Source organism: Phascolarctos cinereus, unplaced genomic scaffold, assembly GCF_003287225.1.
Source record: "Phascolarctos cinereus isolate Bilbo 61053 unplaced genomic scaffold, phaCin_HiC Scaffold_2;HRSCAF=192, whole genome shotgun sequence".
NCBI classification, from domain to species: domain Eukaryota; kingdom Metazoa; phylum Chordata; class Mammalia; order Diprotodontia; family Phascolarctidae; genus Phascolarctos; species Phascolarctos cinereus.
Window position 1 is genome coordinate 208,232,596 of NW_027555625.1, and position 24,822 is coordinate 208,257,417.

Here is a 24,822-nt window from a genome sequence, read left to right on the forward strand (position 1 = left end):
ATTCTGGCTGTGACCAGCCAGGCACTGAACTGTCCCAGGCAACTTGTAAGATCACTTGTTAACTTTATTGGCAGAAAGGATTTTCTCACTTGGAATACCTTACACCAAAGAAAAGACTAAAAGGAAAAAAAAATTTTTTTTAGGCAGTTGGGGTTAAGTCACTTGCTCAGGATGACACAGCTAGTAAGTGTCAAGTGTTTGATCTGAGGCTGGATTTGAACTCAAGTCCTCCTGACTTCAGGGCTGGTGCTCTATCCACTGTGCCATCAAGAAAAATTTTTTGAAAGATATTTGAGTCTTATTTTAATGTACCTACTAAAAGGATTTGATTGGGAGTACTTGGTTTCCTCCAATACAGATGGATAAATTGATATTTAAAATTTTAAACATGGTAGCTTCATAAATAAATATCCAGGCAACACAGATTGGGGAAATGAGCATTATATAAGTTGTCAGTAAACCTGCATGAGAATTCTGGCCTTGCTAATTATTGATTGGTCTAGGACAAATCATGTAATATCTTTGAACCTGTTTCCTCATCTGTAAAATGAGACTAGAATAAAATGGACTAGCTGACCTTCACAGTATATTCCAGCTAAATTCTATGTTCATAGGTACTCAGATTTTACCAGTTTGAATTATTAAAATATCTTAGTGTAAGAAAATATTTGACTAATGAAAGAAATATTGATGTCTCTAATTTTATACATTACAAGCATTTTAGGAAAGCTGGAGTGGTATGTTTGAAAGAGAATTGAATTGGGAATCAGGAGACCTGACTTAGGTTCGTTAATTATACTTAACAGGTATTTATTGAGTTCCTACTAGGTACAATTCACTGTGTCAGAGTACTGAGACAGAAAAAGCATAAGACAAGGTTCTAGCCTTTAAGGCTTAGTTTAGTTTAATTTTGGAGAAGTCATTTAGAGTTAGTCTCTAATAGTCCCTCATGGTTCTAAAATTCTGTGATTTTAATAAAACTTTAAGTAAAGGAAATTTATATAAACTGAATCCTGTTTTTTCTATCATCTTCCATAATATCAAAACCATTTCTGTGGGAAAAATTTTTCTGGTAAATTGATTTGAAAATCTTTTTGTCATTTTTTTCTATCCTTTTCCTTCCTTTCAATTTTCACTTTCTGGTCCTGGTCCTGTCACTGTATCTTCCTTTAGGAGTTCCTTTCCCTTCTAATTTTGATCTGCTGTAGACTAAGGATGCTTCTGATCTGCTGTGGGCTAAGAAACCATATTATAGTTCGCTAGAGTTGTCTAAAATAAAAATAAATGCATACTTGGGAGTCTCAGTAAAGTAGGTGAATGTGATATTAATTTTAGCTACTTAAGTACTTCTTTTTCTTCTTAGTTCTAAGCCATGTTTCAAATAGTTAAATTTACTGTATAAGATTCCTCCTGAAAAGTGTTATGTTATGAAATCTTGTTCATTATTTAATATCAAGAGATTAAGATTAAGGTTAAGATATTAGAAGAAAAATACATACTCTTTCAGATTGATTAATAGTAGTATTAATGTTGTAGGATACAGCAAAATGGAAGAACCATTTTTCTCATGTATGTGGCTTGTGGGTACAAGGAGAATCATAATTGGTATTATTGTATAATGTTAGTCTAGCCATACAGCCATATTAATACTTCTGATCAATAAACTTGTGAATGTCTTCTTCGAAGCTCATTCTTGTAATCAACATGAATACTCCTTACAAAATCATACCATTTGTCTATTAGATTTTATAGTAAATTAGGTTAAAAACTTAGAGAATGATGATTTTTTTAAAAAAGGGAATTTTAGGACATCTCAAGTTTAATGGCATTCACATAGTTTAGGCGCTTCATGTTTAACTGAACAAACATTAATTTTAAGTTGTCCTTTTAGTCCAAAAACAGTTTGCTTTTTGAGTTTTCTGTCAGGAAGATATATATATATATATATGTGTGTGTCTATATGTATATATGTTTAGACACAGACATATATACATACATATATATACAGAATAGATATGTGTATATGTGTAAGTATATATGTATATACACATATATGTATATGTATGTGTATATATATTCAGATAGTTGTATTATAGAAGTGTGGAAGAGTATGATTTTATAATTGGATTTAAAAATCAGTTGCAGAAATATAAACTAGGGAAGTATGGCTAGATGGTAGTTTGTCTGAAATAGATCTAGACTACTAGAGGTTTGGTGGACTACAAGCTTACTGTTAAGTCAGCATTATATGGCAGCCGAAAAAAAGACAACTTGATAGTAGACTGTATTAAGAGAGGCATAGTGTCCAGGCGTGGAGAGGTTAATGAAAGCCCTGTTAAACTCTGCCCTGGTCAGCACACATCGGTTTTGTGCGCTACATTTTAGGAATGGCATGGATAACCTAAAGAGTGTCAGGAAGTGACAGCTAGCATGCTGAAAAGCCTTTATTTTATGCCATATGAGGGTGAGTTGAAGGAAATGTTTAGCTTGGAGAAGAGAAGGCCTAGGTGGTATATCAGAGGTGTCTTTAAGTGTAAGAAGGTCAGCTAGGTGGAAGAGGAATTAGACTCGTTCTGTGTGGCTTTAGTGTCTAGAATCGATAATATTGGGTGGCAGTTAAGAAGCAGCAAATTTAGCATTGACATTAGGTAAAATTACCTAACAGTAGAGCTGTCCAGAAGTAGAGTGGACTTCCTCTGCAAGTAGTGGATTCCCCTTCACTAAAAGTTTTCAAGTAAAGGCCGAACATTTGTTGGCTGTCTTGTAGAGGGGATTCTTGTTTAGGTATGAATCAAATTATGTGGCCTCTAAAGCCCCTGATAATTCTGAGACATTATGATTGTGAGATGCTTCCTGCCTCCACATATACTTCAAGAAAATTCAGTTTTAAAAAGATAAATCAGATGGCCTTTTTAAACTTAGTACACCTGGTACCAAATAAGTGTGCTTAAATGCTTGCTGAGTGATCATTTTATAAAGTACTCATCATTTTCTTTTAAATAGCAGATTCTGTAGTATATATAAAGTATGATTTATTAAAAAAATGAATTAATATTTTAAAGACCATTTCATAAGCTGGGATTGACCTGTGTAAAAAAAAAAAACTTCAATATATATATATATATTGTGTGTGTGTGTGTGTATTTTTTTTTTGAGATACCATAAGAGAAGTGATTGGCAAGTCATGGACTATTTCTAGTACAAGTAAATATAGATACCAGAATAGCTAGAATGGAACTTAAATTCAGTATCTGTTATCATGGTATTTTATAGTTATCATAGTTTATTAACTATAGGTCTTAGGACTCCTTATGAAGCAAAATTAGATACCTTTCTTGCTTATGTCTCATTACTTGAATTAGATGGAGAGAAAACAAGTGATGAAAAAATATTGGTTGGACAATATGCTATAGAGGTTAGAAGTACTCCCGTTTAAATGAAAATAATGGGAAAAAATAGGTGAGAAGAATAGCTTTGAAGTTGAGGAAGGTAATGGGTGTAAACTAACATTTTTCATGAAGGCAGAAGTTTTCTAGTTAGAATGATAATAAAGTAGCTTTATAGGCTAGCCCAGTCATGACTGATTTTACTTTATAAAATATCTTATTCTTTGATTAATTGGCTGAAGACATTTTATTAAAATTAGTCATGGTTAAATTTTAAATAGAAATCCTAATGAGTTCTGTTATTTGTTAAACTAATATTTTTTAGTTCTTTTCTGATCATTCTTCTGCAGTTTTATGTAAGACCACTAGATTGTACCATGAGGTAGTGTTTCAGTGTTTAGAGATATTACTTCATTCCATTTTAAAAAATAAATGAATTGCATAATATTTCAACATAAAGTAAAATGCCACCTTTATTCAGAGAATGACTTGGCCGTGGAAGGCTAGTTACATTTTCTTTTGGTTAAAAGGTAATACTTTGTTTCAGTTGCAAGGGTTTTGGGAAAGATTGAAAAGGTTCTATAGAAAGAATCACTTTCACCTGACACTTATAGAAAGAAACCAATAGTATGTCCTTTCATGGTATTACCTTTTCCTGGTATTGTCTGGGTAGATGAGAGAAACATATTCTATTTGGAGGAAGAATAGTAATTTTGAATTGGTTCCTGCCAAAATATCTCTTTTTATCTAATATTGGTGATACAGTACTTCTGGTCGTGTTCTTTTGAAATTGTGCATAGTCAGAAATCTTATGTCCATCCTTCTGAGAACTATGGTGGGGATTTGGGCTATGCACTGCCAGCATACTGTGAAAACTGCAGTCTCAGGAAAGAGTATCGTGTCATCTCTTTTTTGTCCCCAGCCAAGCTTTGACTTTTTAGGTATATTTCTCACTTGTTGTGGGTCCTGGCAATTACTGTACACGTTTGACCAGCAGAAGAACTGTCCTCCTTTCACTGCAGAATTAGTCAAAATAGCGTTGATAGTTTGTAGGTTCATCTTTCATCGATGATTGCAGGAAACAAGTTTATGATATGGAATTTTTTTCTTTATTTTATGCAGTTGAAGCACTTAGTGGCAACAAATAGCCCACATTTTAAAAGTATTTGATGATATACAAATCTCTTTCCTCACAACTACCCAGTGAGATAGGCAGTGCAAGTGTCCTTACTTCCATTTTGTAGATGGAAGAAACAGATGGTAAGATATTAAGTGACTTCCCCAATAGCACAGTGTTTGCTAAGGGGCAGAGTGAGCACCTAAACTCACGTAGGAGGCAGAGAGTAGTACAGTGGAAATGGCGTTGTATTTGAAGTCAGGGAACCTAGATTCAAGTTCCAGCATTACCACTTACTAATTTGTGACCTTGGGCAAGTCACTTCATCTCTCAGGGTCTCAATTTTCTCATCTGTAAGTGGAGAAGATTAGACTGGATGACTAATGAGTTCTTTTTTGTTTCTAAACCTATAAATATTTACAGTCTTCAGATTCCAAATCCAGTGCTCTCTATATTAAACCATCTAGCTTCTTTTAACAAAAGAGTTGAATATTACTATTTTCTGCCTCATGTTTTTGCTCATGATATCTCATATACCTAAAATGCATTCCTCTCATCCTCATTTGCAGACATTCAAGGTCCGGTTCAGATGCAGTTTTTTTAATAAGCCTTCTCTGAATCCACTCTCCTTGTTATTATTAACACTTTATACCTGTCATACATTTCTCATATTCTGATTTTGTATTATAGTTATTTATATACTTGCCATAACTCTCCTACTAGATTGTAAGCTGTTTAAGATTGGAGAGCAAGTATTATACATGTTTGTTTCCATATAAAAAAAGTTTTTTGTTGTTTGACTTTTCCATTGGGATGGATATGAGCTTTTCCTAAGTTTCATTACGGTTTAATCAGAGCTAATGCATGCTAGAGATGATGCCTGCTACATATCTCTAAATTCATTTAAGTGTATTTTAAGATGGTTTTTATTTTCTCATTCTCTGTTAGAGCCAAATACCATAAGTTGAAGTATGGGACAGAGTTGAATCAGGGAGATATGAAGCCTCCAAGTTATGATTCTGGTAAGAAATTAAATTTTTTTAAAATTTAATTATTAGACCGATCCTTTGCTCCCATAATAAATAACAAAAATGTTTGTCTGAAGTTTAGTCATGTTTTTTCACTATTTAAATGCTAATTATGATACTTCATCCTGGATACTTTCTTTGGTATTCCTTCCCAGTATTTTTTCCCTTTTTCTGCTTCCTTCCTGACACACATTTATTGTATTTATTTCTCTGCATTTTTCCTTTTTTCTCTGTTTTCTTAAATATTATCTTTAATGATTATTTCCACTGCAGCTTAATTAGGGAAAGCAAACACAGGTATGTAGCAAATAACACAGACATCCGTGTATGATCAAGGTATCTGTCAGAGGGTGCGATTTTAAGGTGCTCAGTTTAAAGCATTCTATACTCGAAATCTTAAAGGGAAGAGAAGAGAATATTGAAATGAGAGTTTTCCTCTTATAGGAGATGAAAAGAGAACATGTAAAGCTCTTTGCAAACCTTCAAACTCTATACAAATACTAGTTAGTAGTAGTCGTCATTGTTGTCATAGTAAATAGTAGTATAAAGAGGATTGTCTGTTTTTTATCTTCAGTGGCACAGAAGATTATCTTTAAGGGGACACATTACAATGTGTACTTCAGGTATGCTCCCTTCCTATGCTTCTCTCCTTATTGGATCAAACCATGTAACTTAAAGTTTAGCTGAGAGAGAAAGATAGAAGCAGTGATTTTTAACTGTTACCCATCTGAAGTGTATAATAGACTTCTTTGTTAAATGTTGGTTGGACAAGACTGCACTCATGAACCTGGATAATTTAAAGAGGTTATATTTATGGATCATATATTAGAGGTGGAAGGACAAACCCCTCTTTTTTACAGATAAAAAAGTGAGGCTTAGAGAGTTTTAAGTGAGTTGGTCAAGGTCATACAGGTAGTGAGTGGCAGAAATCCTCTGAAAAGAAATCCAGCACCCTTCCTTTTATATCAGCCTATCTCCCATATTAAAAAATGATTAGTCAATACTAGATAATTAATATTTTTCTTTTAAAAAATCCAGCAAGTGATAAGTGCACAGTTTGTGTCCCTTCGAAAAACTTGGAACAAAATATTTTTAACTGTTACTTTAGTGATTTCCCAATTTATGAAATAGTTTTTCCATTATGAGTAATTTAAAATATCTTTTACTTATACAACGAAAGAATAGTAACAAAACTTTTTAAAAGCTATTTTTTTCAAAGCTATAAAATGTAATAAGAGAATATATAGGTAATTTTTTGTTTTGCTTTTTTTTGGGGGGGTGGGGCGATCGAGGTTAAGTGACTTGCCCAAGGTCACACAGTTAGTAAGTGGTAAGTGTCTGAGGCTGGATTTGAACTCAGGTACTCCTGACTCCAAGGCCAGAGCTCTATTTACTGTGCCACCTAGCTGCCCCTAGGTAATTTTTAAAAAAAGTAATTTTGTACATGTGCAAATTTTGTTTTTTATAATTGCTACAACCTTAGCCCTGATAAGTAGGAATAGGATAGCTGATGACTAAGGGCATCATTTCTTTGTGAAAGGAATTACATAGGTGCAGTAGGAAATATGTCCAGATGTTATTAACATTTTTAATTGCTTGAAAAATTGCTTAAAAAGCCTTTTCAGTATCAGAACTTATGACTAGAAAAGTATAAATTGCAGATTTTGTGTGTGTGGTGTGTGAGTGTATGTGTTCAGGTAAGAGTGTAATAGCTTATTTAAGAGGGGATTATGAACACTAGTATAGGCAAGGCACTGTTATATGACTTAATTTTTCCATGCCTTTTGCGATTTAGTCATTTTGTTAGTTGAGGATCATAAAATTTTGATTTTATTCATAAAGTATCATGTTTGGTATGCTAAATTTAAAAGCATACAGATATTGACAAATATATTGATTATTCTTAGTTTTCTTACTAATGAAACTGTAATCTTTTGAACTATGTGTACGTGTGTGTATCTATACATATAGACATTTTGAAGCAGTTACAGATACATACACATATACCTACATACTGGTTTTTCCAGTGTATAAGAAGATCACAAACATTCTTTCTTTGTTGTTCAGTTTTGTCTGACTCTTCACGACCCCATTTGCTGTTTTCTTGGCAAAGATACTGGAGTGGTTTGCCATTTCCTCCTCTAGCTCATTTACAGGTGAGGAACTGAGGCACACAGGGTTAAGTGACTTTCTCAGGGTCACACAGCTAGTAAGCGTCTCAGGACAGATTTAAACTCACAAAGAGGAGTCTTTCTGATTCTAAGCCCAGTGCTCTATCCACCGCACCACCTAGTTGCCCCTTGCAACAATGGGAAATTATTTTGTCTAGACCTGTGTTTTCATTAGTGTGGGGAACCGCTAATGAAGAAGCTCCTGTACTGATATGATCACCAATTCATTTCTAACTTAGTCTTAGAAGGTTGCCTGGTGCGGTGGAAGGTTAAGTGCCATTTCCATGGTCTCATAGTGGATAAAAGCACTGACTTGGGCCAATGATGAGGTGGATTTTAAGGCTTCTTCAAACACCTAACTAACTGTGTGACTGTGGTCAAATCACTTGACTTCTCTTGGTCTCATCCTCATTTGCAAAATGTTGATAATAATAGCACCTATCACAGAGTTGTTTTGAGATAGTACATGTAAATTCTTTTGCAATCCTTAGAGCTCTATATAAATATGGGCTATTATTGTTATTGTTATGTGTCAGAGGCAGGGTTTGAACCCAGGTTTTCCTGACACCCAGGCTGACCCTCTGTTGATTGCATCACACTGTGGACAGTGATGACTGTTAGAAAAAAAAACCTGATTATTAGTGTCATAGTAAAATAAAGTATTGTTTACTGTTTATTATTTCTTAAGCTAGCAAGAAAGCTCGCATTTCAGCAAAAAGTTACAAAACTCATTGACTAACAATTTGATGTCATTAAACTTTTGGTTAAGCAGTCGTTTTTGAGCCATTGCTATTAGTGTTTTTTGCTACTTTAACAGTTTCATTTTTTGAAATTTTGTTACTTTAGCAATTTCATTTCTTGTGGGGCAAAAAAATTCTATTATATTGATATACCCCAGTTTTTTCAGCCACACCTGAAGTGGTATCTACTCATTTTGTTTCTGTTTCTATGATACCACAAAAATTGCTACTATGAATATTTTGACTGATTAGTTTCTTTTCACATGCTATAGAAGATTGGAGAAATCTGAAGCAGGCAAAAAAAGTAAGATGAATATAGGGACTAATGTATAGGGGCCTTGCCACATTGCCGAAGAGACATGCCAAAGAGCTAAGTTTGGCATAATTCCAGACTGCATTTCTGGACTAACACCTCTATTTGTTTCTCCAGAACACTGGAAAGTACTGTTGAGACTAAATCATAAATTACTGCTTGTTTCATAAACTAGTAGGACTGTCATTATATTTTTGTTTCTGAATCTTGATTCCAATAAGATGTACTTTAGCATAAGTTGAATAACAAAGTTTTTCCATCTCTTACTGGAGTTGTCTACTTATTTTCTATTTGAAAGCAGAAACATACTTAATCTCAAAAAGAGTTGACTTACCTGAGCCATTTGGCAAAAAATGTGTGACAAAACTTCACTGGATATTTTGAAGCCATTAATTTTCTATTTTAAAATCTTATTTAATATTTTATTTTTTGTAATTATATGAAAAAAAATTTTAACATTCTTTTTTTTTCAAATTTTGAGTGCCAAATTCTTTTTCTCCCTTCCTTGCCCCCTTCATTGAGAAGGCAAGCAATTTGACATAGGTTATACATATGTAGTCATGCAAAACACATTTCCATGTAAGTCATCCTGTGGAAGAAAACACAGACCAAAAAAAACCCAAGAAAAATAAAGAAAAGGTATCTTTGATCTATATTCAGGCTCTACCAGTTCTTTCTCTGGAGATAGACAGTACCTTTCATCATAAGTCCTACAGAATTGTCTTGGATTGTTGTATTGCTGAGAATATCTAAGTTATTCATAGTAGATTATCATACAGCATTGCTTGTTACTTTGTACAGTGTTCTCCTGGTTCTGCTCAGTTCACTTTGTATCAGTTCATGTAAGTCTCTCCATGTTTTTCTGAGAGCATCCTACTCATCAATTCTTTTTTTTAATCATTTATTTAGTTTTAGTTTTCAACATTCACTTCCATAGAATTTTGAGTTCTAACTTTTCTCCACTCCTTTCCTTCCCCCTCTTCAAGATGATGTGCAATCTGATATAGGCTCTATATGCATTTGTATTAAACTTATTTTCACATTAGTCATGTTGTAAAGAAGAATTAGAACTAATGGGAGGAACCATAAGAAAGAAGAAACAACAACAAAAAAGAGAGTAAATAGTATACTTCAGTCTGCATTCTGACTCTGTAGTTCTTTTTCTGGATTTGGATAGCATTTTCCATCATAAGTCTTTTGGAGTTGTCTTAGATCCTTGCATTGCTGAGAAGAGCTGAGTCTATCAAAGTTAGTACAGTATTGCCATTACTGTGCATAGTGTTCTCCTGATTTCTGCTCATTTTCACTCAGCATAAATTTATGTAAGTCTTCCCATGCTGCTCATCATTGCTTAAAGCACAGCAGTATTCTATCGCTGTAATATACAGCAATTTGTTCAGCCATTCTCCAGTTGATGGACATCCCCTCAATTTTCAAATCTTTGCCACCGCTAAAAGAGCTGCTATAAATAGTTTTCTACGCATAGGTCCTTTTCCTTTTTGTTTTTCATCTCTTTGGGATACAGACCTAGTAGTGGTATAACTTGGTCAGAAGGTCTGCATGGTTTTATAGCCCTTTGGACATAGTTCCAAATTTCTCTCCAAAATGGTTGGATTAGTATACAACTTCACCAGTGGTACATTAGTGTCTGATTTGCCCCCATCCCCTCCAACATTTGTCATTTTTCTTTTCTGTCATATTAGCCAATTTGATAGGTGTGAGGTAGTACCTCAGAGTTGTTTTAATTTTCATTTCTCTCATCAATAGTAATTTAGAGCACTTTTTCATATAACTATAGATAGCTTTGATTACTTTGTCAGAAAACTGCCTTTTCATATCATGACTTTGACCATTTATCAGTTGAGGAATGGCTCTTATTTCTATAAATTTGACTCAGCTTTCTATATGTTTGAGAAATGAAGTCTTTATTAGTGAAACTCACTGTAAAATTTTTTTTAATGATTACCAACTGTGTATTTTCCCCATTTATCCTACTCTCTCCTTTTACCCTGTCCATTCTGAAAAGTGTTTTCCTTCTGACTTTTACCTCCCCCAAACTGCCCTCTCTTTTACCAGTTCCCCTCCCCCCACCTCTTATCCACTTCCCTTTCTACTTTCCTGCATGGTAAGATAGATTTCTATATCCAACTGATTGTGTATATTATTCCCTCTTTCAGCCAATTCAGATGAGATTAAGGTTCATGTGCTCCCATCCCCACTTCCCTTATTTTCCCCTCCACTGTAAAAATCTCTTTTCAGCCTCTTTTATGTCAGATAATTAATCCTATTCTACCTCTCTCTTTCCCCTTCTCCCAGTGCATTCTTTTTTCTCATCCCTTAGTTTTATTTTTTTAATCATACCACCACATTTAGCTCAAATCTCTTCTTTCTGTCTATATGTACTTCTTCTAACTGCCCTAATAATGAGAAAGTTTATAGGAATTATAAATATAATTTTCCCATATAAGAACGTAAACAGTTCAACCTTATGAAATCTCTTGCAATTTCTCTTTCCTGTTTACCTTTTTATCTTTCTTTTGCATCTTGTAGTTGAAAGTCAGATTTTCAGTTCAGCCCTGGTCTTTTCATCAGGAATGCTCAAAAGTCCTCTATATCATTGAATATCCATTGATTCTTGGTTGTAATCTTAGCTCTTTTGCCCTCTGGAATATCATTTCAAGCCCTTTTATCCTTTAATGTAGAAGCTGCTGAAAAATGTGTTAACTTGATTGTGGCTCCACAGTTGTTTGACTTGTTTATTTTTTGCTGCTTGCAATATTTTCTCCTTGATCTGGGAGGTATGGGATTTGGCTATAATATTCCTGGGAGTTTTCATTTTGCTATTTTTTTCAGGAGGTGATTGGTGGATTCTTTCAATTTCTGTTTTACCCTCTGGTTCTAGAATATCAGGGTAGTTTTCCTTGATAATTTCTTGAAAGATTGATGTCTAGGCTTTGCCTTTTTTTTTTATCATGACTTTCAGGTAGTCCAGTAATTCTTAAATTATCTCTCCTTGATCTGTTTTCCAGATCAGTTGTTTTTCCAATGAGATATTTCACATTTTCTTCTATTTATCATTCTTTTGATACTGTTTCTTGATGTCTCATCAAGTCATTAGTTTCCAATTCCCCAATTCTAACTTTTTTTGAGGGGGATATGGAAATCTCTTTTTTTTTTATTAATTTATTTTGATTTATCAACACTCACTTCCATATGCTTTTGAGTTTGAAATTTTTCTCCCCCTTCCTCCCCACCACCTTCCCCAAGATGGCGCACTTTCTGATAAATGCTATACATATACATTCCTATTAAACATATTTTCACATTAGTGATGTTGTAAGTAAAAATTAGAACCAATAGGAGGAACCACCAGAAAGAGAAAACAAAACTTAACAGAAGAGAAAAAAAAATAGCAATTCAAATTCCATAGTTTTTGGACGTGGATAGCATTTTTCCATCACAAGGCCTTTGGAGATGTCTTAGATCCTGTAGCGCTGGGAAGGGTTAAGTTTATCAGTATTAGTCATCGCACAGCTGGCTGTTATTGTGTACAGTGTTCTCTTGGTTCTGGTTACTTTACTCAGCATCAGACCATACAAGTCTTTCCAAGTTTTTCTGAAGTCAGCCTGTTCATCATTTCTTATGGCACAATAGTATTCCATTACATTCATATACCACAACTTGCTCAGCCATTCCCCAATTGATGGGCATCCTCTCAATTTCCAATTCTTTGCCACCACAAAAAGAGCTGCTATGAATATTTTTGTACATGTGGGTCCTTTTCCCATTTGTGTGATCTCTTTGGGATATAGCCCTAGAAGTGCTATTGCTGGGTCAAAGGGTATGCACATTTTTATAGCCCTTTGGGCATAGTTCCAAATTGCTCTCCAAAATGGTTGGATCATTTTACAACTCCACCAACAATGCATTAGTGTTCCAATTTTCCCACATCTTCTCCAACATCTATCATTTTCCTGTTTTGTCATGTTGATAGGTGTGATGTACCTCAGAGTTGTTTGGATTTGCATTTCTCTAATCAATAGTGATTAAGAGCATTTTTTCATATGACTATAGATGGCTTTAATTTCTTCATCTGAGAACTGTCTGTTCATATCCTTTGACCATTTATCATCAATTCTAACTTTTAAGGCATTATTTTCTTCAGTGACCTTTTGTACCTCCTTTTCCATTTGGCCAGTTCCACTTTTTAAGGTGTTCTTTTCAGTGAATTTTTGTAAATCTTTTTCCATTTGGCCAATTCTGCTTTTCAAGGCTTTCTTCTCTTCCATGGATTTTTGTGCCTCCTTTACCATTTGGCATATTCTGTTCTTAAGGTGTTATTTTCTTAACTATTTCTTGTGCTTCCTTTACCAAGTTGTTGACTCTTTTTTCATGATTTTCTTCCATCACTCTCATTTCTCTTCCCAATTTTTCCTCTACCTCTCTTACTTGATTTTTGAAATCCTTCTTGAACTCTTCCATGTCTTGAGATCAATTAATATTTTTTCTTTGAGGCTTTGGATACAGGAATTTTCACTTTGTTGTCTTCTTCTGAGTGTGTGTTCTGATCTTCCTTGTCACCATTGTAACTTTATGTGGTCAGAATTTTTTCTGTAGTTTGATCATTTTCCAGCCTGTTTCTTGACTTTTAACTCTATGCTGTAGTGGGGCTCTGCTTCCCAAGTGGAGGGGGCATTGTAAGTTTCATGTGTTTTGTGCAACTGTTTTCAGAGGTAATTTTGGAGACTTGTAAGTTTTTGTCTCTTCCAAGGTGGTATGATCTAGGGAAAGGTGTGTTTACTACTCTTCTTTACTGTACACTGGTTTGTGAGGGACCACAAGCACTTTTTTTAACCCTGGAACTGTGACCATGGTCCCTGCTCCCCTGCAGTTGCAAGTTCTGCTGTGTTAGTGCTATTCTTTGCTCTAGGACTAAGACCTACGACTGTGACCCAGATCCCAGTATAGACAATTCAACAGAGTCCTCTGCCTGCTTCCAGCAAAGGGACCCCTATAAAACTCTTTCTGACCTGTTATCTAATCCTCTTATAAACTGTGGGCTGAGAGGTCTGGAAACCATCACTGATACTACTAATTCTGTCACTCCTAAAGGCTGCTTCTGGTTTGCTGGAACCTGGTCTGGTTTTGTAGATAGTGAGATCTGCAAAACCAAGAGCACTTCTATGTAATAGAAGAAATTATAAGCCTTTGTATCCAGTTCAAGGGTAAAGCAAAGACATCCATTATTAATACTTCTATTTAAAATATTGTTATAAATACTAGGCATAGCAGTAAAATCATTAAAGAAATAAACATAAGTAAATAGAATAGTTATTGATTTTTGCAGATCTCACTATCTAGAAAGCCAAAGGCAATTAAAATTATTTGAAATTATAACTTCTACAAAGTTGCAGGATATGAAATAAATACATATAAATCACCAGTATTTAAGTATATTATCAACAAAACTCAGCCGGAAGAGATCGAAAGAGAAATAAGTTTCATTCAAAATAAGTATAGAATATATAAGACATTTGGTAGTTTAACCAGAAAAAACTAGAAATATATAAATGCAAACACAGAACACTTATTACAGAAATACAGACCTAAACAGTTGGAAAAATATTAATTTGCTTATAAGTAAACCAAGCCAATGTTATAAAAATGACAGTACTAACAACATTAATTTACTTATTAAGCAACATACCAAACAAACTAAAAGGAATGTTTTGTAGAGGTAAGGGGGAAATGGAATTCATCTGGAGGAACAAGATATCAAATATCTTAATGGAATAGTGAAAAAAATGGGGCTCTAGCTATATACCAAATCTAAAACTATACTTCAAAGTTGTAATAATCCTAATGATTTCGTACTGGTTAAAAAAAAGAGTTGATCAAACAAAAAAGGTACATAATGTGTAGAATCAGATGAACATAGAATTGTGTTTGATAAACTCAGGTCCCAGCTACTAGAGTAACGACTCACTGTAACAAAAATTGCTAGGAAAATAGAAAACGCTTTGGCAGAAATTAGGTTTGTATTATGGATTATCAATCTTTTTCATGTCATAGACCCCTTTGGAAGTCTGGTGAAGCCTATGTACCTCTTTTTGGTATAATATTTTTAAATACGTAAAATAAAATGCATAGGCTTACAAAGGTTACAAAGAACATAAAAATATTTTTTAAGATATAGATCCCATGTTAGGTACCCCTGGTTTAGTGTAACACATCATACCATATCCCAAGATAAGCTCCAAATGGGTATATGACAAATACAGAGAAAAAGATGACATCATAAACAAGTTAGAGAAACAGAGAAGTTACCATTCAGATTTATGGCTAGAAGAATTTATGACCAAAAAAAAAGGAAAGAGAGGATCACAGAAGATAAAATGTAGAATTTTTTTTACATAGAAAGTTTTTACACAAACAAAACCAATGCAGTTAAAATTAGAAGAGAAACAGTTAGCTGGGAAGAATATCTTTATAGCATAAAGGTGTCATTTCTGAGAGAGGAAAGGAAGTGATTCAAATTTATAAGAAAAAAAGACATTCACCAGTTGATAAATTGTCAAAAGGTAATTTTCAAAGGAAGAAATCCAACCTATCAATACCCTTATGAAAAATATCCCTAATCATTAATGATTAGAGAAATATAAATCAAAGTATAAAAATAGAAGATAATAAAGTCATATCAGTATTTATATTTGTGGTGAAAGAGAGCACCTAAATGCTTAATGGCATCACTAAAACCATTTTAAATGAAAAAAGTCTGATTCTTAATTTGACTGAGGTTGTGAACTTGGGTAATGGAGTGTGGTGACAATAATAATAATAATAATAATAATAATAATGATAAAGAATGAGAGAGACAGAAGAGAAAGAGAAGGCATTAGATAGCAACTGCCTAGTTTTTCAATACACACACAGACATATACCTACATGTATATTATATATATGTATATGCATATATACTCATTCCTATAATATTTGGGATGTGGTAAAATATTGATCAGACTTTAGTAGTTAAAAGGAAAAATCTTCCTTACTCCATCCTCATCTGAGTGATTTAGACAATTAAGGTTAATGGTTTTAAGTTGCTTTATCAAGGACTGCTTAGAAAAAAATGCTTTCACTTTCATTCTGTGACATAATTTGAAAACTATGTTAGACTTTAGCACTTCAGAAGCATTATGGAAAAGTGCTTCTTTCTTTTTTTTGGGGAGGCAGTCGGGGTTAAGTTACTTGCCCAGGGTCACACAGCTAGTGAGTGTCATGTGTCTGAGGTCGGATTTGAACCCAGGTCCTCCTGTTTCCAGGGCTAGTGCTCTATCCACTGTGCCACCTAGCTGCCCCTTTCTTACTCCTCTTACCCCTATTATGCATTCTAAGAAACAGCATTTGTATTAATTTGTTTTATTGAACTATACGTAAGTTGGGAATGAGGGTCTGCCCCTTTATTTGGTGACAGGGTATAATGTGTGGTTATGGGTGGCAGTATGGCCTTGAGGCTGCAGGTTCCCCACTCCTGAGCTAGGTGGTGCAGTGGTTAGAGTACTGTGCCTGGAATCAAGAAGACTTTTTCCTGAGTTCAAATCTGGCCCCAGACAGTTACTAGCTGTGTGACCGTGGACAAGTCACTTAATCCTCTTTGCCTCAGCTTCCTTATCTGTAAAATGAGCTGGAGAAGGAACTGGCAAGCTGTTCCAGTATCTTTGCTAAGAAAACCATGAAAGGGGTCATGAAAAGTCAGACATGACTGAAAAACAACTGAACAACAACAAACAAAAGTTAAGGTACTCATAGAAGCCTCTTTCATATTCTTTGTGTTTTGTGTTAATGATTGCCTTCATAATAAAAAAAAGTTTTTTAAAGTGATAGTTGTTGCCTAATGTTGAATGCATGTTCTAAAGATAAATGTTTTGTCAAGGATCATCTTGAAAGTGATGCTTTTGATTTTAAATTGACAGTTTAATGAACATAATGTGTTTGAATTGAAAGTATCTGATATTCATAGTCTTTTTCTAATATGTTTTCCAAATTCATTTGTCTATCAGACTTTTAATTTGGTGATTTTAATCTTGTTGAAAGCAAATTATCAGACCAGCCAAGCTTTTTTGATACAATTCTTGTATTTTATTTTCGTGAAGTGTTCATTCTTGGGGAAGAAAATCTCCAGTCCAGCTTAAGGTAGGGAAGAAATCTCTCTTGCAATTCTGGTGCTATCAAGAGAGTTGAACAACAATAAAAAACTTTATATCAGAGTTGAGTGATGGAAACCAGGTGTTAAAATAGATTTTACATGGATCTTTTAAAATCTTTATCATTGCTGGTTTATATTCTTAATCTTATAAATTTTATTGTTTTTATTGTAAATTCAGATGTCCTCTGAAATATAAAACATCAATTTCATTATGATTTAATGTTTTCCAGATGAAGGCAATGAAACAGAGGTGCAACCACTACAGAATAGTCAGTTAATGTGGAAACAAGGGAGACAGCTGCTCAGGCAGTAAGTATTTTATGTGTAGTTTTATAAATTGAGAAAGAGAAGAAACCGTTTACAAATTTCTTGGGATCCCCTTGTATATATGTTATTATTTGGATAGAGATTTGAATTTAATAATGTAAGTATTAGTTATTAACAATTTAAGAATTTGTTATTTGTAATTTAAAACTTGTTATGCGTAATGTAATAAATTAATTACTTAATGCTCATATTTTCTTTAATTTATATTGAACTTTTTTCTATAGTAGTAATTATTTTCCATTAGGTGTTAAATAGTTACTGGGAGTAGATGTTCCTTCTCCAGAATTAGTAGATGTACCAGGAAAAAAAAAGTTAAAAAAATGTAAATTATGTATTCCATGTGCAGTAGAGACAAATAATCGGAAAATTATAGCTAAGCTGAAGGATAAGAATTAAATTATTCAATTTAAGGAATAATCTTGATACAGAAGAGCAAATTCAACCAGAGGCTAAAGTCTTAGGAACCAAATTTTGACAAAACCTATAAGGCTTAAAAAGAGGGCTTAGTAGGATGCTAGTGATTGGAGTTAACAGTGTTGACTACATTCAGCAAAATATTTTATGCTTGTGTACCAAAATAATTACAGATAGAAAATAATTATGGTAGATAGTTGGAACAATTAGAAAACATTCTCATTTGAATTAAGGGTAAAATACTAGTTAAGATAATTATAACAAAATGTAATAAAGACAATGAAATATTTTTCAAGGAAGGGGAGTAATGGCACCATTGGATACAAATTGGGTTATGACATATGTGAATTATTGATTCAACTATGTTTCTCAAACATAAAGTATTAACAATAGGTGAATAAATTGCTTTTGAACTAAAATTACTGAATATTTTAATAAAAATAATAGTAATTGTTACTGTTCACTGTATTGCTGTCTTTGTCTGTGAAGATGATGCAAATGACCCTCTGCATGTCCTTTGAATGATTTTTTTAGTAGTGCTAACAATGTATTAGGGGCTATGAATGTATGATTTACTAGACATACTATTTCATTGAAATTTCAAAGAAGCCTTGGTTGGCTAGCCATCTGGAAATCTGTTCCCATCTACCATGTTGTAAAATATAGCAAATTTGTGGGTTGGTCAGGGTTTGATGGTTAATCTATGGTTAAGTGAAAGAATGAAACCCACTCATGGAGGTAAGACTTAAAATACAATAATGCAGGTATATACAAAGAAAACACAAGCAAACAGACCATATCAGTATTTCAAAGACCTGTGATTTTTTGGGTGTTGATTATATTCAGGAAAATACTTTATATTTGTGTACCAAAATGAATTACAGATAGATAATAATTATGGTAGATGGTTAGAATGATTAGAAAGCATTCTCAGTTAAAGTATGGAAAAAATACTAGTCAATTATAACAAAATGGAATAAAGATAATTGAATGTCATTTACATGAATACATATTCCACTGTAAACTTAGATATTTGATTTTTTTAAACTCAGTAGTGAATTTTACATTTACTCATATTCACATTCATTCATGTACTCTAGTCTGTTATCTGTTGAATTCACTGTGCTTTGTAGTTTCATGTTATTTATAAATTTGATAAGCACACCATCTATACCTTCATGTAAATAATTTATAAATAAGTTAAACAAGGAAGTACAAAACCCTCAAGATGGTAGATGGTTAGAATGATTAGAAAGCATTCTCAGTTAAAGTATGGATAAAATACTAGTCAATTATAACAAAATGGAATAAAGATAATGGGATATCATTTACATGAATATATACTCCATTATAAACTTAGATATTTGATTTTTTTTAAACTCAGTGGTGAATTTTACATTTACTTGTACTCAAATTCGTTCATGTACTCTAGTCTGACTGTTACCTGTTGAATTCACCGTGCTTTGTAGTTTCATGTTATTTATAAATTTGATAAGCACACCATCTATGCCTTCATGTAAGTAATTTATAAATAAGTTAAACAAGGAAGTACAAACCCTCAGGAATTCCACTAGAGATCTATCTCCAACTCAGCAAACATTTACTAAGTACATATTATTTATAAAGGCACTGCAAAAGGTGCTAGGGATACAAAGACAAAAATAGAAAACAACTTCTGCTCTCAATGAACTTACTGTTCAAGTAAACTGAGAAGTAAATAAATGATAATTTAAGAAAGGGGAGAGTGAGAAGGGTACATCAGGGAAGACTTTCTTTAAGAGTTGGTACTTAAGCTTGGAAAGAAGTAAAGGACAGCAGCCTGTTATTTATTACTTCTGGGATCTAGTCCTGCAGGCAGTTACAGATCTATGGGACTATCTAACTATACTATTGTAGCTCAAAATTAATGTCAAATGCTTTGCTGAAATTCAGTTTTACAAGGTTCCCTGTTGTTGTTGAAGTAAACTGCTTCCTCCCTCTCCCCTCAGAAGCCCTTTGAAATCTGTATTCTTTCCCAACATTACTGAAACTGTTTTTTTTTAAGTTGATAATAACCGCTTTACCAAATCCAATGACCTGGTTGTACTACTCATCTTTTTTGAATTCTATACAGCATTTTACTTTTTTTAATTATCACCTCCATCCAGATAGTCTCTTCTCCCTTGGTTTCTAAGACATCCTTCTGGTTTTATCTTTCTTAGCTTCTCTTCTTAAAGTTTTAATATCTGCTTTTTTCTATAAAAATTCTTCTTTGACAATTTACCTTCTGCCATTGCTTCAGCTGTCAGCTTTATGCAGAGGATGAACAGATCTGTTTCTTTATCCATGGACTTTCTTCCAAGATTTTGATTTGTATTGGCAGCTACCTATAGGAATTCTCTAACTTCATTTCTTTCTAGCTGCTCAAATCCAACAATTCCAAAACTGATTTATCTTTGATTTTTTTCATCTCTCTTATCTCCTAATTTTAATTGTCTGTCATTTTTTGTCAGTTCTACCCCTCCAGTATTTCATATTCATTTCTTTCCCTCTCTTAACAGGTGTAATCTCTCTAAGATTATTATGAATTAGACAGTTTTTACAGCATTTATAAACATCACTGTTTGCACTCTAAATATGAGGTCCTTATCTAGGGGCTAGGGATTCCTACTGGAATTTGTGAATCTTGACATTTGTTCCTTAAGTGAAGCCAGAAAAGAAAAGGAAGTTGTAGCTAAATGAAAGGATGGCTTACAAGTTCTTTTCAAATGGATGATTCAATTAACCTAGTTGGTCAGGTTGGTTTTGTTGTGTGTTCTGAGGCAAAAAGAAACATTTCATTTTATTTTTTTTCATGGTCTTTTGGTTATTTATCATTACAGAGCTTTTTATACACATTTATGAAGATACTGATAAAAGTAATTGTAGCTTATGTCCTAACATCTGTTTCAGGCACTGAAGAAATAGAGAAATTCTGTGAATGATATGATAAAATACTTCAAGTTAAATCTAAATATACTAGGTTCTTTGACTTCAGTACAAAGGTGGACATATGGAAAGATAGTGAAAAAAATGTTGAATATATGGTTTGGGGGTAAGAAATTAGAGAAAACTACACAAAAGCTTATATACAGATATTATTCATATTTTCTTTGAGAAAAAAAGTGAGAGGCACCGTATATGGAGAGCACAAAATAAAATGAAGTTAATTGTAATTGAATAGACAGGGAATTTATGTGGGAATCATTCTAGAATCACTAGTTAGAGCAAAGAGAACAATTGACATAAAACTTGAGAAACAAAAATGAGAAAAATATATGGCTGCATGTAATCAAAATAAGCTGATTTATTTAAAGAAACTATTGATCTTAAAAATTGGAAATGGTAAGAACATTGACAAACCATTGCCATAATAAGGACAAAAAAGCTTGGAAATTGACTGACCTAATGGATAAATCAACAAATTTTGAATAACCTTTTACTATTTGCTGGGTGTTGCACTAAGATCGAGATACAAAGAAAGGCAAAAATAGCCCTCGAACTCAAAGAGACTACATCCTAATTAGGGAGACAACCTATAAATTGATAGGTATACACAAGATACATTCAGAGTAGGTGAGAGGTACCTTCAGAGAGGAAAACTCTAGCAAAAACTTGATCACCTTAACAAGAAAGAGATGATCACCAAGAACAATATTGGTTTAGGATGTAAACTCATTCTTCAGATCTTATAGAAGAAGGTAGTAGAAGATTATGAGCATTATCACTTTATAGAGTAGCAAGAAACAATGAAAATAACAAACATATTTAAAGAAAGTTTGCATGGGTGCAAACCACAATGAAGTGAAATCATCTCCATGGCTTTTAAAGAAAAAACTGACAAAAGTACAACAAATAGATGAAAGATAAAATATGTACAGTTTTTTTATGACACTTTTTTCACCATCAAGAACAGTGGACTCAACATCAGTCAGTCAGTGAACATTTTTTAAGTACCTACTATGTGCCAGGCACTATGCTAAGCACTGGGGATACAAAAAAGAGGTAAAAGACAGTCAGTCCCTACTTTCAAGAAGTTTACCAGATGTACTGCATGAAGAAGTGTTAATAGCATAGAAGAAAACAAAGACGGGAAGAGCAAGTGAACTAGAACAAGTATAAGGAAGGTAAGTCCACACTTGAAGAGATTTTTGAGTGTGTTGAATAATTCCTTCTCAAAGTATCTGAAAGGAAAGGATACCAAAAGCATGGCAAAAATTTTGGATTTTGATAGCTAAAAAAATGTTACCAGAAGAATGTTAGTAACAACTAATGCATACATAGTTTTATAAGAATAATTTATACATACATTGAGGGCATTTATTACAAAGGCATGAGAAGGGAACAAGTAGGTTTTGATGAATAGTATTTTAGACCAGACTATATCTTTATTTACACTATTGGTTGAAATATATAGATAGTATCAGTACTAATTATACCTGTTGTTGGTTGAGTACGTGGTAGAACAAAAAAAAAACCCAAAACACTGCCTTAAAAGCTTTTTGCCAGTGAGATGTCTCCCTATGAATATATCAAAATTATGTAAGATTCATTTGTTCAGCAACGCTATGATTGTTAATATCCAACAAGGCATAAAACAGGGAAATCTGTGTTTGCTAAAGGTGTTTACCACTACCAGGGAGGATGTCTAGGGAAGAGTCTAAATGGAAGACTTTCTTATTCATGGTGAGGTCTTCCAGATGCCTCTATTTATGGGTGACATTGTGATGACTGTCTAAAGACCCACAATACTTCAGAGCCAACAAAGTGAGATCCATAAGAATGCAAAAGTTTTACTTGTTTGTACACATAGGAAAAACTAAGTGGGTGAGTGCATTGCCTCAAAAATTAGTGGTTTTCTTCTTATTGGGTTCTTCAAGCAGAGGTTAAATGATATATTCTAGGGAATTTTATACTGAAGATTATATTTCTTGGTATGGATTTGGCTGAATGGCTGCTAAAGTTCCTTCCAGCTCTAAAAATGTATAATTCTGAGAAAAATGTTTCTTGTCCAGATTGGTATATATTTGGATGGACTATGGAGTGACCCATCAGTACATTTATCTTAGAATTATGTGGCAAATATACAATGAACTGGGTCCAGAATTTAATAGGAGGCTTTATTTACTTTTATGTTTTCCTCTCATCCTCTTTTTAAAAAACAGAACCCTAAAATCTACTATTCATTTCTTTGAATGATGATTTTTGTCTATGCAGTTTCAAATTTTGATCTAATTTTGTAACTCTTCAGTTCCTGCTGCATGTGTCATTCTTTTTACTTGCATGTCTATTCACTGTAAAAATGTCAATAGTGGGTTTTTCTTTTTCATTCAATTAAAACTTTTAAAACTGAATTTCAAGATTTCAAGCCCATTCTCAGGGCTCTTGATTTTTGCCTTTATATTTGCACCCTTTTATTATTATTTATTGCATTCCCTTTTTTGTATTTTAAATTCTTACATTCCTGTTTTAATACTTCATTCCCCACTGCTGCTCCTTGAATAAGCTCTTAGAATTTTTGGTAAAACTTAGAATTTGTAGATAATATTGAGGGAAAGAGCTAATAGGTAGAGATTGGTGTTGAGAAAAGTGTAATTTAGCTTTAGGGTATATTGGCTTTTTACATAAAAGGAAAATTTGTATTTGCTATAGTAGTTCATTTTGAAATGTATAATTTGATAGATAAGCATGTATTCGAGGAGAGTCACAAAAATATACTTAGGACACAGGGAAGTTGTAGCCTACCTTTTCAAGAAAAAGAGTGAGGGAAGCAGATATCCTGGTTAAATTCTTCAGATTGTAGCAGTCTGTGCTCTGAAACATGTCTTTATTTTTTTTCTTAAAAAAAAATACTCTCAACTTAAATACCAGCATGCATATAGTAGGAAAGGACGGTGATATATGAAACTATGACTCTCCATTTCATATCACTAGCTTTAAAAAATATGTAATAAATTTTCCATATCATGTTCAAAGTTGTCTTGTTTGTGCTTCCTTTGGAACTTTGTTTAGTTCTCTTCTTTGCATTAAAAGAAAAATATTTCAGTGCTCCTCTTTGGGTCATTACCATTCCAAGCTCCTTCCTTTTCCTGACTCTCCTCCTTAAAAACTATCAGAAAGAAAAAAAAATCCTTTGTTAATAAGTATAGTAAATAAATTTACACAGTGGCCATGTCTAACAAATATATCTCTGTACTTTATGTCCACAACCTTTCTGTCATGCTTCATTATAAGTCCTCTAGAGACATGATTAGTCATTGAATTGATCACAGATTTAAGTCTTTCAATTTTGTTTTTCTTTACAGTGTTGTTGTCCTTATATAAATTTTTCTTTTGCCTCTGATTATTTTGCTATGCCTGAAATTCTCCTTTGTTATTTCTTATGGTGCAGTAATATTTCATTATATTTATTTACCACAGTTTGTTCCACAGTCATTCTCCAAGTGCCTGAAAGATAATTTAAGGCACTCTCTTAAATACTAGTTCTTTTCTGTTTTCCCTTTTCCCTTTTAATTCCCTCTTTTGGATCAGAACATTTGTTTTGTTTGTGACTATTTCTTCTCCTATGTTCTCCCTTTTAATCTCCCCCACAACCCCAGCTACATCCTGGTTGTTTCCCTGTTGAATTTGATGTCTTTTTATACCAAACTGTGTGTTCAACCCTCTTTTGTCTATTATAGGTAAGAGTGAGGATCTTCTGATGCTTACTGTCCCCATCCCTCCTTTTGGTTTTTATATACCATTCTTACACATTCTAGTTGTGAGAATTAGTAAGTTATACCACTTTCTCCCCTCTTTTCTTCAAGAGTGTGTTTTTTTCCCTTCTTTTTTCTTTTCCATCATCACATCCTCAGAACAGAACCTTTTAATCAGAAATGCTTCCATTTTCCCCTCTTGTAGGCTTATACTCAGCTTTTCAGGGTAAGTTATTCTTGGTTGTAAACCTGTATCTTTTGTCTTTTGTAATATCGTACTCCAGTTTCTCTTCTCATTTATTATAGAAGCTTCACACCTTATGTGATTATGACTGTAGTGTCTTAATACTTGAACTATTTCTTTCCAATTGTGTGCAGTATTTTTTTTTTCTTTCTTTAATTTGGGT

At 33.4% G+C, this 24,822-nt stretch overlaps 1 protein-coding gene across 2 annotated transcripts in view; it reads left to right on the forward strand.

The window, feature by feature from the left end:
- STRN (striatin) overlaps nucleotides 1-24,822 on the forward strand; it is a 157,113-nt gene that overhangs the window by 42,017 nt on the left and 90,274 nt on the right. For both annotated transcript variants that reach the window (XM_020992649.2, XM_020992650.2), the window contains exons 3-4: nucleotides 5,452-5,525; nucleotides 17,192-17,270. In XM_020992649.2, coding sequence (XP_020848308.1) covers nucleotides 5,452-5,525; nucleotides 17,192-17,270 — 153 coding nt within the window. The remainder of the gene's footprint in view (nucleotides 1-5,451; nucleotides 5,526-17,191; nucleotides 17,271-24,822) is intronic.